This window comes from Cajanus cajan, chromosome 6, assembly GCF_000230855.2.
Source record: "Cajanus cajan strain Asha chromosome 6, NIPB_CcT2T_4, whole genome shotgun sequence".
Classification (NCBI taxonomy): domain Eukaryota; kingdom Viridiplantae; phylum Streptophyta; class Magnoliopsida; order Fabales; family Fabaceae; genus Cajanus; species Cajanus cajan.
This window is the reverse complement of record NC_138522.1, coordinates 60,201,971-60,216,434: the sequence shown is the minus strand read 5'-3', so window position 1 is coordinate 60,216,434 and position 14,464 is coordinate 60,201,971. Positions and strand designations below refer to the sequence as shown.

At 27.8% G+C, this 14,464-nt stretch overlaps 2 protein-coding genes across 3 annotated transcripts; both read right to left on the bottom strand.

Annotated features, from left to right (window-relative positions):
• Positions 1 to 5,774: 5,774 nt before the first annotated feature.
• On the bottom strand, positions 5,775 to 6,263 carry LOC109796529 (ethylene-response factor C3). The gene has a single exon (XM_020356197.3). It carries the CDS (start codon positions 6,261 to 6,263, stop codon positions 5,775 to 5,777), a length of 489 nt encoding a protein of 162 aa, XP_020211786.2.
• A 6,355-nt stretch (positions 6,264 to 12,618) lies between these two features.
• Positions 12,619 to 14,249, bottom strand: LOC109795656 (peptidyl-prolyl cis-trans isomerase 2). 2 transcript variants are annotated; one of them, XM_020355141.3, is made up of 2 exons: positions 14,102 to 14,249; positions 12,619 to 13,390 (listed from the first exon to the last, which is right to left on the bottom strand). In XM_020355141.3, exons 1-2 carry the CDS (start codon positions 14,162 to 14,164, stop codon positions 12,836 to 12,838), a joined length of 618 nt encoding a protein of 205 aa, XP_020210730.1. In that variant the 5' UTR covers positions 14,165 to 14,249; the 3' UTR covers positions 12,619 to 12,835. The 2 variants fall into 2 exon arrangements, with proteins under 2 accessions (XP_020210730.1, XP_082915313.1); XM_083059187.1 differs by lacking the exon at positions 14,102 to 14,249 and adding an exon at positions 13,516 to 14,067.
• Positions 14,250 to 14,464: the final 215 nt, after the last annotated feature.

The following is a 14,464-nucleotide window of genomic DNA, read 5'->3' as shown; positions in this document are numbered from 1 at the left end:
GAGTAAATTATCAATTTTGTTCCACGAGTTTTATCTTCACTTTTATTTTGTTTCTAAAATTTAGGAAAATATTAGTCCCTTGCCATTCCTTACATCAGTCTTCCTTATTAGTTAAAGTCCTTTAAAAATTGTGAAATAGCAATAGTAATTAATAAAAGGACCATATTTAACTATAATCATACCAATATTAAGGATACGACGAGTTTAAACTCACCATCACACCTGTTTTAAAAACTTAATTCACTTTCATGTAATTTTAAAAAAATCATACAATATTTTAGACGTATGTATAATTAAAAAATCTTATAAAATAATATATCAAAATATAAAATTATTTTCACTTTCATCTCTATAAAATGATCAGTGGAATAATTGAATATAAATATCTTATTCGAGGCTATTATTTCAATCAAAATTTGTGGTAGTAGTCTTTGTTTTGTTTCTGTCATTTTTTTAAGGTTCATTTTCCTTTCTCTCTCTTTTTTTCTTCTTAATTTTCTAATCTCCCTCATCATGCTCCTATTTCTTTTCCTTAAATCACCTTCATCAATTTGATTTTGCTTTTAAGTATATTTATTACGAGCTTAGAGGAGGTTCTTCCAGTGAGATGTTACTTTAAGAACTCCTAACTAGAAAAAAGAAGGCAAGAAGAATGAAAGAGGAAAGCATACAATAAGATATATATCCCAAACAAAAAAGAATAAAGTAATGGGACATTTCACTTCCCTTTTTATTTTGTTTGTTTCATAACAGATCCTTTACGTGGCATTGTTCATGGAGCACTTGGCGACCCCCACAACCTTGCCATGTATTATGCTATTGCTGTCCACGTCTATCACAGGCAAAAAGAATCTTTGCCGTATCCTACAAATAAATTGACTTCATGGTCTATTATTTTATCACAACTAGATTTTACAATAAATTTGTCATAAGAATATCATAATGTCCTATTAGGCTGTTGCAACTTGCAAGACACACATAAACATGTTATTCTCATTGCTCAACTTTTATTACGTTCGGCAATCAGCATATTTCATCATAGCAACCTCGTCTTTGTTAAGAAAAAAAATTAAGGAATTGTACCTTGCTATTTGTTTCTTTGCAAGTGTTTATAAATAAGTTTGTTTAAATACCACATAACGTGGGCAGAACGAGATTGTGATACACTTCCATTTTTTTTATACATACACCCCCTTTTTATAAAAAAAAATTAAATTCCTAAATTATCCTAATATTATTTGAAATAAAAAAAAATTATCCTGGAAAAATATTTTAAAATTTTAATTATTTTTTTTTTAAAAGAGGTGTACTTATAAGAAAAAGGAGGTGTATATATCATCAACCTTGTAATAAGGGGGCATTGGGCCCAAGTACTCCATTGGATTCGGGAGCACGTGCGTAGTGTCCCCATATTCCGTGCTAGTTGTGGGTTTGGGCCATGAATAAGAGTCCGAAATACTTTTTTATGTTCAAATCAAATGAAGATGTTAATAATAATAATAATAATAATAATAATAATACAAAATTTTAAGGGAGTTTTTTTTTTGGGTAGTAAAATTTTAAGGGAGTTTAGTGACCAGGAACAAATTTTAAGAAACTTAAGTGATAAAGAAAAAAAAATCATTGATATAACAGTAATTTTAGGCGGTGTATAGCTTTTTTAAGCATTCTAACCATCGACTACATATATGAAAAATATTTTGTTATAAGAAATAAAGTTTGTAAGTATTTTCTATATTATAAAAAAAAATCGTGATTATGAAAAGAAACTTTATTATAAGAGATTCAACTATTTTTCTAGCAAAAAATTAATTGTCGATTAAATCGATGAATATTTGATACTAATAATAATAATTTAGTGATAAAAAAACTAATTTTCTAGTACATACCAAAAATAATATAGTATTACTTAAAAATATATAAATAAATAAAAAATACACGTAGGATGTTACACAAATTCACGATGGAATTGATTTTTTGAACCTAATTTAACAAGTTATGTCACACTTATAATCTAACTAATTTTTTAGTTAGCATTCAATTAACACATCTGCGTGTATGCATTATCATCATATTCGTGTATAAATATCTAAATTTTTAAAATTAAAAATATTTACAACTGTTTTAATATTATTTATCTAAATATTTGGAATTTTATGATGAATTTAGAATATTAAATAGTTAAAAAAAGGAAATTTAGTTTGTATCATTATTTATTTTATTGGTTGTATAAGTATTTTTTTTAATTCAATACTAATAGATTTTGACATTCTCTAAAAAAAATAATTATTTTAATCAAATATTATTATATTTTAATATACTTAAAAAATTAATTATTTTAATTAAATATCACATAATTTTTTTATATTAAAAAAAGTCATGATTAAATATAATTAAAAAAAAGTTAAAAAAATGTCAATTAAATACTCCCTGAAAATAAATCTTATAAAGAATCTCAAACGGTATCTCTATATACAAAGATATTGGCATCTCCATTCTCCATCTATATACTTTTCCAATAATCAAAAACATTTTTTTTTTTTTATGATTATTAAGGGGAATGGCATGAGACAATATTTGGTCAACTTAACCATGTTTCCAAAATAAATAGTTTTCAAATATGCAGAGCGGCAAGTCAGGCGGCAACTTGCAATTGATAGAATAATCTAGTTTCTTTTATTCGTATACTTGGAATTATTTGACCGGAAATTCTGGTGGAAGACAAAATACTATAGCAAGATGTTTGAGAAAAATAAATTATAAATATAATTTATACAATGTATCAAAATTAATATATATATATATATATATATATATATATATGGACTCGCAAGACATATCCTCAAATAAAAGCATTTAAAGTGCAAATAACTATTTACAAAATTATCCATAAGACAAAACATAAATTATATAAGTATATTTGTTTAAATCTCAACTTTATTGTCTTATATAAAATCTCCCAATCAGCAGAAAAACTCAACTTAAATTGACTCAGCCAAATATTGTTTGGTGATATTAATAATCTACAAAGTCATTGAATAAATACACTAATAGTGGTTAGTAAAGAAAAAATATATAAAAAAAAAAAAAAAAAGACAAAGCTAGCTGTAGGTGAAGTTTCATCTTTTCTTGCAAGTTTCCTCTCTTTGACTTATGGCACTCCCAGCCCATGTGCCTCAACCAATAAGCCCTTATAAAACTTGGGATTCTGAGATCAAAGTTTGGTGTTCAGAATTAATAGAGATAAGGGAATGGGTGCGTATTCACAGCATTACCTGGTGTTGTCAATCTTGATGAGTGGGTTACTAATTTCAGAATTGAGCTGCTTGGGGGTTGCCTCCAAAGATGTTGCTGAGCCATCTTTGTCAAGGCGTGGTTTGTCTAATTACAAACTGAAGATGGAGATCGTGCCTCTGAGACTCGACAATGTTCCACCTCCTCCAGGCCCTATTCCTAACAATCCTCTTCCATCACTGCCATAGCCCATTATCCATGCTATTGCAACAGCTAGCTGCTGGTATTTGAAATAAATATTGTTAATTTACTTGTTATTCTAAATCTTGAGTTAATGAATGCTGTGTCTTTGTGTGTAACCAATTATCTGTCTTGTTATCTTGTCTTAGCTTCAACAATACATTACCATTTAGTTGAATCTACCATGCTCTTGCTTGCACTGAAGTTGACCAAAAAAAGTGATTTGCTATTCCCATGATAACTACCGAGATGAAATGTGTACTTGTGCTAATTTGATTTTAAAAACTAATATCAAATGAATTTTGTCCATTAATGTGATGATTGTAATTATGGGGGGGAGGAAAAAAGACAGCATATGTTCAGTTATTTTGCTTTTCTAGTAAAAAAAATGTTTTTCTCGTGATTGATCTCTATGTATAGAATTTAATTTGTTGCGTTGATGACTTGATGCCATGCCTAATCAGCGGTTCCTTTGACGTTTGGATGGATAATAAATTATCGGGGGGTTCACTTTGGTATTACCTTAAAAATGGACCATACCTTATTAATTTTTAAGTTATATATAATTTCTATATAGAATGTTACTGATATATATAACTCAATTTATAATATATATTTGTCAGTAGAGTTAGCTTAATATGATGGGAGGTTGAGTAGACTGCACAAGCTTTTTATATTATAAATTTGTTGCTTTCATTATTACAAAAAAAACTAATTTATAATTATAATAGAATACACAAAAATTTAAGTTTAAATCTTAATATCCTCATTATAATTTTAATTAATAAAAAAAGACTTTCTAGTATTTTTTAACATTGAGTTTAATGCAAAATAAATTACACTGAGTCAATTAAGTTTTATAATTGGTAATATAAGATAAATTTTAATTAGATTTTTTGTTGATTATATATTTATAAATTTTATTTTTTAGTTTTTATAGTTAAAAATATTTTATTTTAATTTTTATATGTATTTTTTTTTCTTCTTCAATGTGTTATGTATATTTTTATAGAAAAAGTGTATGAAATTATAAGGATTAAAAGAGAAAATTTATGCGATTATAGAGAATGAACAGAAAAGGTTATGTAACTATATATATGGATCCAAAGGAAAAAAATAAAAAAAAATAAATGTATATAAGCTAAAATGCAAATTTTTAATTATAAAATTATATGTATTATTCTTCAATTAAAATTAAAACTTCACCTCAACAATATATATTATGTATTATTAAGTGAAACATTAATTTTAATTGAAGAATAACTTCATTGACAAATTATACTGGATTTTGTCCATAAACTTATAAGGTAATTAAGGGAAAATATATAAAATTTTTACGTTTTTTTATTTATAAACATCAGCGTTTTAAATGGATGAAATTTATACGAAAAAGTAAAAACTCACCGAAAACATGTTGTATTTTTTCAAAATAAAAATACATATGTACGTGAATCGGTCAATTTTTCTTATAGTTAAGAGTAATATACCTTCTCCGATCATGATTTTTATAACGAGTCAAACTTCAATTCTTAATTAAAATACACATACGTTAATATATGATAATAATATTCAGTAAATATTACTAGTATACCGAGATCCAATCACAGATATTCTAATATTTTCCTTGGTTGAATACAATTCTAGATAGAGTTCAACGTCAATAAATTGCCAACTACGAGAATCTTTTGTCTCACTGCACTGAAAATGGTCCCCAAATTCCACGCAAAGGAGACCCTCTTAAACAGAGACCTGATCCCCTGCCTAAATTAATCGAATCATACAAATCATTTATGTACAATATACACCTTAACAATAACGACAAAAGAAAACTGTAATCATCCTAGTACCATATACCATTTATATTACTAATTACAAAATAATAACTACACAGGTAAAAAATAAATAAAAACTTGTTCTATTCGATTAAATTTGAACTAATTTTTACAATTATAAATTGTATTTAACCATATTTTTAATATTTGTTTAATAAGCTAAAATAAATAGTGATAATGTTAAAAGTTCATGGAAGAATTAATTTGATCTAGATGTGGAAAAACGTATGTACTTGTTAAGAAGAGAGGATAATATTATAGAGGCGAAGATTGAAGGTGAAGAGAAGTGGAAAAAGACGTGGGAAATGATTTATTTATTTTAGTTAGACTTGGTATATATGGATTGGAGTGGAAGAGTGAAGCATGCATATGCGTGTATAGTATATATATAGTTGAAAGATTGATAAAGAAGAAGAAGAAAGTGGGTGGTGGGGTGTGAAAGGAAAAAGCAAGAGTTGAGTAATGTAACTAAGAAGCATTCATATCCATATCCATATCCTGGGAGGAGAGAGTAAGAAGTTGTTCTAAATAGTCAGTCCCCAAGTCCTCCAACACTATGAGATTATTGAGATGTTTGAGGTTCTTGTTTTTTAGGGTTTTTCTGTTGATGGCATGTCTCTTCTTCAACTCGAGAACGGGAGAGGAGCCTTGTTGGAAAGAAGCACAGTCGATGTTCCGAAGAGACTGGCGAACGGTCTCAGCAGGAAAATTCAAGACAGCCATGGAGCCTCGCATGGCCAGCGCAGCCTGGTCGTAGGCCAAAGCAGCTTCCTCGGCAGTGTCGAAGGTTCCCAACCAAACCCTGACTCCGTTCCTGGTGGAGTCCCTTATCTCGGCGGCGTACTTCCCCCACGGCCTCCTTCGGACCCCTCTGTAGGAAGCCTGAGGCTGAGGGTGGTAAAGGAGCATTTGTTGGGAATCATTTTGGTTGAAAGGGAGGGAAGAATAAGAAGTCATAGCAGTGATTTGTTTAGACTATAGGTGTGGTTGTAGGTGGTTATAACTTATATAGGTGAGGAATGCAAAGGCACTTGCTAGTTGCTAGCAGGTGGTGGTTAAGTGGTTAATGGGACCCAACCCAACCCAACTTAAGCCAAGGTGAGTGAAAGGAACTTGTGGGCTTGGCGGCCACTGCTTCTTTAATTCTCCAACCATTTACATCTTAGACTAATGTCTGCCTTCTTTTTCTCTTTACTTTAGGACTGCTTATCTTATCATCTTCTCGCTTTTCCTTTCACATGACTGTTCGTCGCCACAGTTTAAACAAGGAAAAACTTAAATATATTACTCTCATCAATTCTATTTATATAAGAAAAAGGGTAATTTACGTCACTATATTCTCGTCGGACAAAGAAAAATTTGACGTTAAAAAAATGCGGTGGCATTTTTGTAATTAAGTCTAACTTTTTTACGTTAGATCTCATAGGGGTCGACGTAAAAAAGCAAATCTATGTCGGACATAAGCTATATCCGACGTAGATTTGCTTTTTTACGTCGGCCCCTACGAGGTCCGACGTAAAATATCTACAAATTTTAAAATGTATTTGCGCGTGCGTCAATATTTAAACAAGAGAGCTTTGAGTGTAAGTGTCCTTCGGGTTTTCTGAGTTAAGATTTCGTTTGAGTGTATTGCATCTGAGTATATGTTTGCGCGTTTGGGTAATTCTTGAGTTTTTGACCGATTGCATTGGGCTCGCGTTTGAGGTTAGTCTGGAAAATCCTTTCTTAATATATTAGCTTATATGTTGAAAATAAATGTATGTATTTATCTATTAATATACTAGTTAATATTATCATCTTCTTCGCGTTTGGCTGAATCATCGTTTGTTAATACAGGTAGAAAATGCTATGTGCGTGGGTGGATCTGCAAGCAAAGTGGGTGGATCTGTAGTAGAACGGGCCGTTCTCCAAGCAGAACGGGCAGTTCTGCTTGCTTTTTTTTTTTTGGTTTCCAACTTTTTTACGTCGGCTCTTGTGAATTTTCGACGTAAATTTACATCGGCTATCACAGCCGATGTAAATTTACGTCTCCCACATTTATGTCAGACCTGTTTTTGACGTAAAAAACTTAAAATAAGCGACGTAAATTACCCTTTTTCTACTGGTGATCATAAGACCTACTGCTCATAAAAATAAATACTATTCTTTATTTTACAAAATCAATTTGTACAATTAAGTTACTTCAAATTTTATTTTCTTCAAAATAGCTGAAATTTTGAGTTTATGTTTACAATAATAGATTTAAACATATAAGCTTCAACTTTGCTACTAACCTAATCATAACAGTTAACACAAGATTTTATTATATACTGAATTGCCCAATAGATTTTATTATAAGAAAGCGGGGTTCTAGGTGAAGACCAAAAAGCAGCTTTTGAAAGGAGAAAAGAAGGTCGCAAAGCCACAGAAAAAGAACACAGCAAAGAGGAAGTATCTAGTCATGCATATATATATATATATATATATATATATATATATTTGTAGCTTCCAACTAAAAGGCTCAATATATAGTTTTTTGTTCGTTAGTACGTCATTTTGACAATTATTTGGTAATATAATAGGAGGTGCTGGGTTAAGTCTCTTTAAACTTTTCATTTTTTTACAAATTGATTAGACACAGATTTTAATTTTAATTTTATTTCAATTGATATTTTAAGTTTGACCGATTAAAAAATTAGACATCATAAATTTTAATTTTGTTATAATTAATCCTTAAAATTTATCATTTCAATAAATAATAAATTACTAAGATAAAAGAAATATGAATTATTTATTTATTTTAAATTACACTTATTTATTAATGTTTTGGTACATATTATTTTTATTTTCATATATATTAAAATATTATATAATTTAAAATCAAAAAAGCAAATAAAGACTTTTATTTATTTGTTTTTATCATTCTATTCTCTTTCTCTCTCTTTTTATTCTAAATTCATATTTTTATTATATTTTAAAAATAATTGTAATAAAGTGAATGATTGATATTTATGATAATTAATTTAACTCTAATTTAATAATAAAAAATTGTTTGTATAAATAATATTTTGTCAAATGTAAAATTTAAGAATTAATAAAAACACAAATAAAATTGATAGTTTATTTACAAATGAGATAAAGTTTATTTACTTTTTCATATCATGATTTGTATTTAATTACTGATATAAACTAAATTACTCATCAAATTAACGAGTTTAGTTACAAAATATATATTAATCGTTAATTAATTTAGTTTGAATAAGATTTTTTTAATAATTATTCATTTTTTTTATAAAGTCACGGGACTTTTTTTTCTCACGATCTTAATATTATATACAATCGGTTAATTATATATAGATAATATATAGTATAGTACATTTATACTAATATTATATAGACTTAATTTTAAATTTGAATTGAATTTTTCATTATAAATCTTGTTATACCATATGAAATTAACATGAAAAAATTGTATATATGATGACTTGATCCAAATAAATTTTTTCCACAATTTTTCTTCTCAATTTCAAAAGCCTTTTTATTTAATTTAAACCTAACTGAACAATATAAAACCTAATTATTTCAAAAATATTTATTAAAAAAACATAATAAATGAAACAACGCAAATATTAAAGAAGGTCCATTCCTTCCTTTCAGGTCGTTTAGAAAAATGCATGAACCTGTTACCATTGTTGACAATCGATGCTGAAAGGTTACAATCAAAACGTAACAAGATGTTGATGCAGAAATTGTAGTTTCTTTGGATTACAGGACCAAATTAATTAAACAACGCCAAAAACTATATATCAACCTTTTCTTTTTTTCAGTTTCAGTACTCTGACGTTGGTGTGATGTAAATAAATAATTCATACATATTAAAATTTGTAAGAAGCTCTGAATTTTAAACCATTAATTAATTATTTTCTAAAATATAAAGACTATGGAAGTAATCTGATTGATAATTAAGCACGTAAAGGGAGGAGGAAGTAATGAACAGATATATGAAGATGATGAACACGATCGTTGCTTTCTGCATGCACTGTACTTGGTCAATATTCTTCTTTGTGATTCTCTGTTTGTCTTTCTCTGCTTGCAACCACACGTGCATGAGAAAAAGACAATACATAATTAATTATAGTACACTGGGATCAAGAAATAATTAAAATAAAAATGTAGAGGCTAATGCCAGAGTAAAAAGAGCTTTCAAACTTCTAGAAACGTTGAAGGTTGAAATTTGAAAGGGAAATCGTAATATGGCGGCACTGCCTAGTGCTTACTTTCTGACCAAAGGAATTCGTCTAGAAACTACAAATTTTTTTTATACACAGCTAATGGTATTAAAGATGATAATTGTAGTTTACATCTACACGTATTCTTTTATATGCATAAATTTTAATATTATCAATTCATTAGAAATTATTTTAAATGTGATAATTTATGATCAGATGAAGATGATAGCGAAAAATATATATTTTACACAATCAAAATGTATTCAACTTCTTTTAAGAAAAGGTAGAGATTAGATACAATAGATTTATAGAATATTAGAAGTGTAAGTTGTCTTGAAATTGAACTCATGGTTTGATGAATATTAATCCAAATTCATCACAATGATAAAGAAATAAGCCCATAAACAAGTTTGAGCAGTCATTGTGGACGAGTAATTAGAAAAGCACTATTTTAATTGAAATAATGAATTAAATAATAAAAAAGCATATGCGCACTAATTAAATTTTTATATATAACAAGTTTCTATGGTTGATTTTTATAATAAACACTTCGAAAGTGATACATAAATTTTTTATTTATTGATAACCTAAATTTATTTACAGTAACGATATATAAAAACTAATCTCTTAAAATAAAATCTTCTATTTTGATTTAATTAAATAACTAGAATAAGTTTTTGTAACGATAAAGTAACTACTACTTTTATTCATATTTTTCCTTTATAAAATCTTTTATATCATTTTTGCCTAATAGAGAGATCAGGCTTACATATTTTTTCTTCAAATAAATAATGCCAATCATTATTGTTTCTCTATTTCTCTTTTTTTTTTCTTTTTAATTCCTTTTATAAATTAAAGGTTCATAGTTCCAGTGTATTACTTGCTAACTTGCATCATCCTTTCGAAAATGATGGTCAACCATTTCTTCTTACTGTCAAGTATCGATTGACAGCGAGTGTGATGTAATAATTGGGTCACAAAAAAATTTACGACATGTCCTTGTCTCCTCATTAAGGGGGGTCGTTAGTTGGAGTAATATTTACCAAAGAAAGTGGTAAGGTTCAATGATTTAATCTATTAAATTTAAAATAAATTTATTTTTAGTTACTTAAATTTAAAATTACTATTTTTAATTTTTATAATTTTTAAAAATCTTATTTTAATGTTCAGATAATCGATAACATATTTAAAAGTGACTTATTAAGATAGTTAAATAATATCAATCAGATTTAATACGATATTTTTATTAAAAAATACTAATAAATAGATTTTATATAATAATATTTAATAAATTTCTTAACAAAATTTGAATACAAGAATTAAATAAGATTTTTAAAAATTATAAGAATTAAAAATAATAATTTTAAATTTAAAAAATTAAAAATAAATTTATTTTAAATTTAAGGGATTAAAAATATATTTAAGCCTTTTTTTTTATGTTGGAGGTAAATTTACTATTAGTTTATTAAATTTAAAATCAACTTTTTTTTAAGTATATGTAATTTAAAAAATATATGTTTTAATTTATTGTGATAGTAAAATTGATTGATTCAATTCTTTAAAATTTTAATATGATACTTTTATTAATAATAATTGGACTTGTGCCCGATGCACGAAAAATAAATTATTATAATTAATAAATTTTATTTTAATAATTAATATATATAAAGTGAAATTAATTGAACTCAACATAACATGAAAAAAAATATTTAAATATATAAATAAAATGACAATGATAAATTATTGAAAACATGATAATATGAAATATTAGGAAAACTAAATTGCATTTTGTCTCGACTTAAAAAATATCAATATCTACAATCTTATTATATGAACTTTTATCTTTCAATCAATTTTTCATGCTGCAATGTTCTTTAGTAATGTAAACTCCCAAGTCATGTCCTCTAAAAAGAAGATGAAAGTAAAAAAGGAAAAAACTTTTAATAATATGTTAGCTATACATCAACGTTAAAACAACTAACCTTTAAAATTAAAACTTCATACAAGTTTACCAAAAAATGGTTTTCTTATAATTGATAGAGAAAGTGTGAATCATCATATTAGAAGTACAAAAGTAACAAAATCATAAAGTGGACAATGTATATATGAAAAGAGTATTTTTAGAAATAGAGAGTATGATAAAATAAGACAATCAAAATGAAGTTTTGAAAAGAAAAATGCTTTAAAAATTAGAAAATAATTAAGATCAATTGACATTAAAAAACTGCAACTAATACATAAGAAATAGATATCCATAATTAATTCTCTGAGTAAAAGACAAAGTGCACAAACAATTTGATAAAAAACGTATGAAGCAGAGAGAAAGGAAAAGAAGAAGGGTTTATAGTATTATATGATTAAATTCAAATCTCGTGCAATGTTTCTCTCTTAATAAGAATTATCAATTGACATTGAAAAGCTGTAATCAATACATAAGAAATAAATATTCATAATTTTCTTTTGTTCAGAACTCAAAAGTACTAAAGATTTAGAATTTATTAAATTAAAAAATAAAATTCAGAATAATTATGATAACATAAATTACATAAATACCATTATTTTGAGAGGAAAAAGAAAATCACATAGACACATACTTCCTTTTATTATAATAAAGATATTAATAAATAAATTTCATGTGACAACTTTAATTAATAGTGAATTTTATTTGACAAGTTTATTATCAATATTTGAACATAAAAATTAAGATAATGTTTTTTATACTAAAAAATTAATTTAAAAGACTAAAAATAAACTTACCAACTATAAAAAAAAAAATATTTCATATATAAGAAAATAATAATATACTTAAATCTTTTTAAAGAAAATTTAGTCAATTTTTAGTATTTGTGAAAAGGAAGTATGAATTTTGTTTAAAAATAAAATGGGCTAATAAACTTTAAAAAGATCTGTATATAAAAAAAATCCATGATGAGTAATAAGCCACATATAATAGCACTGACTTATTCCCGCTTCTTGCAGATCAACTTCAAAGTAATGATTGATCCTTATTTATCAGATATTATGATTTAAGCATTGCTTTGCAATTCTTTTATAATTTAAAAGTATAATGTATTTGAGGTTGGAAGCATATAAAATCAGAGGACTGTGGAACTAGAGATGGCATTCCTTACTTCAGAAGAGAATTGGGATTTGGGAGTCACGATAATATTTGATACAAAAAAAACTCTTCCAATACAAATTACTTATTATAATACTAGTAATTTGTATTGAATAGTAATATCCAATATAACAAGTCACAAAAGATCCGCTTATTAATTCAGAATTCAGATCTCAGCTATCTGCCATTGCCAACAATAGTTTTCATTTCTCTAACTGCCCACAGTCATCTATTACTACAGGTTCTAATGTTCTGCCACTTCCAGAACCCACCTTCTCCATCTCCTTCACAACATTGTACCCATCAACAACTTTTCCAAACACTACATGTTTTCCATCAAGCCAGGGTGTCTTTGTAGTACATATAAAGAACTGAGAACCATTTGTATGAGGTCCAGCATTTGCCATGGAGAGAATTCCAGGGCCAGTATGCTTCAAATTGAAATTCTCATCCTGAAATTTGGCACCGTAAATAGACTCTCCCCCAGTCCCATTTCCTCTCGTAAAATCTCCCCCCTGACACATAAAATCTGGAATAATACGATGAAATGTAGACCCTTTGTAATGTAAAGGTTTCCCAGATTGACCAATCCCTTTCTCACCGGTGCATAGGGCCCTAAAATTTTCTGCCGTTTTTGGGGTTGCATCAGCATACAACTCCATCACTACTCGCCCAGCTTTCATCTTTCCAATTAGAATATCAAAGAAAACTTTCGGATTCTTTGACATATTGATTACCACAACAGAGTTTCTTAGATCCTATACATATAAAAGTTGTAACTTGTAAAACACCAATCTATAATATTAAAACAAACTGGCAATACACATTGCTCTATTGGCTAAAACTGAGATAAAAACAAATATAACCAACAGTATAGCCATACCTTGATTTTTGCCGAAGAAAAAAAATGGCAAAATTCAAAAGCCCCGAATGGGATTCGAAAAAAATATATTTTTGTTTTAGCTTGAGATATAAGAGTTACAATATTACAATATTTGCCTCAATGCAGAGGTGTTCTCCCTTGTTAACTGGAACACACCAAAAGAAATACAGTGTGGCAACATTAGATGTAGCTTAGGTTAATGTTTTGTGCTGACGTCAGAACTGATCAGCACAAGACCGTCCATAAGCACAACAGAATTAAACAAAATCATCAAGGAAACAATTTTCACATGCAAATATTGTTCCCTTCGCAAACAAAAAAAAATACAAAAAAAAAAAAGAGAGCAAGCCCTAAATAATGAAAACAAATTAAAATTGGGTTAATTAGAGAATGTTCATCATTCTCCACAAAAATCCTCGAGACAGGAACAACAAGAGGATCTGAATTGAAAAGAGGATGAGATGCAATTTAGCACATGTTTTGAACTCACAGGCTGTGATAGAGCGCCTGCAAGTCTTCGATATGCGCGGAATCAAACAAAGGCAACAGAAATGAAACGAATGAGAGAATGGAAGAGTGAAAGTACCTTTGGCAGAGAGCTTGAGGTTGAAATTGGTACTGAACAATGAAGGAGGCGCAACAATGGCATTGATATAGAACAAACCCTAGCCCTAGCCAAGGTTTAGGGTTTTGCATATTTGTGGGTTGGGCTTCCTACTCCAATGAGCTCAATTTAAAGGCCCAATATTGAGAGCTGGTCTTACAACCAAAAGCCCAATTTCTAGCCTTTTTCTTTTATTGACTCTACAATTGATCCCAAAATTGCGGACGAGCACCAAATGAAATTTTCGTGATCATATCATACCCTAAAATAATATATTATTAATTTTGTTATTCAATGCAATGATGAAATTATAATTTACTTTTTTATATGTGAGAATCCTTTTAT

Bases quoted from the DNA above. Each gene is read 5' to 3' on its own strand.
- LOC109796529 (XM_020356197.3), bottom strand. From the start codon at position 6,263: ATGACTTCTTATTCTTCCCTCCCTTTCAACCAAAATGATTCCCAACAA.
- LOC109795656 (XM_020355141.3), bottom strand. From the start codon at position 14,164: ATGCCATTGTTGCGCCTCCTTCATTGTTCAGTACCAATTTCAACCTCA. The intron at 13,391-14,101 runs GTACTTTCACTC...TTATATGTATAG, and splicing joins CCTCAAGCTCTCTGCCAAAG to GATCTAAGAAACTCTGTTGT.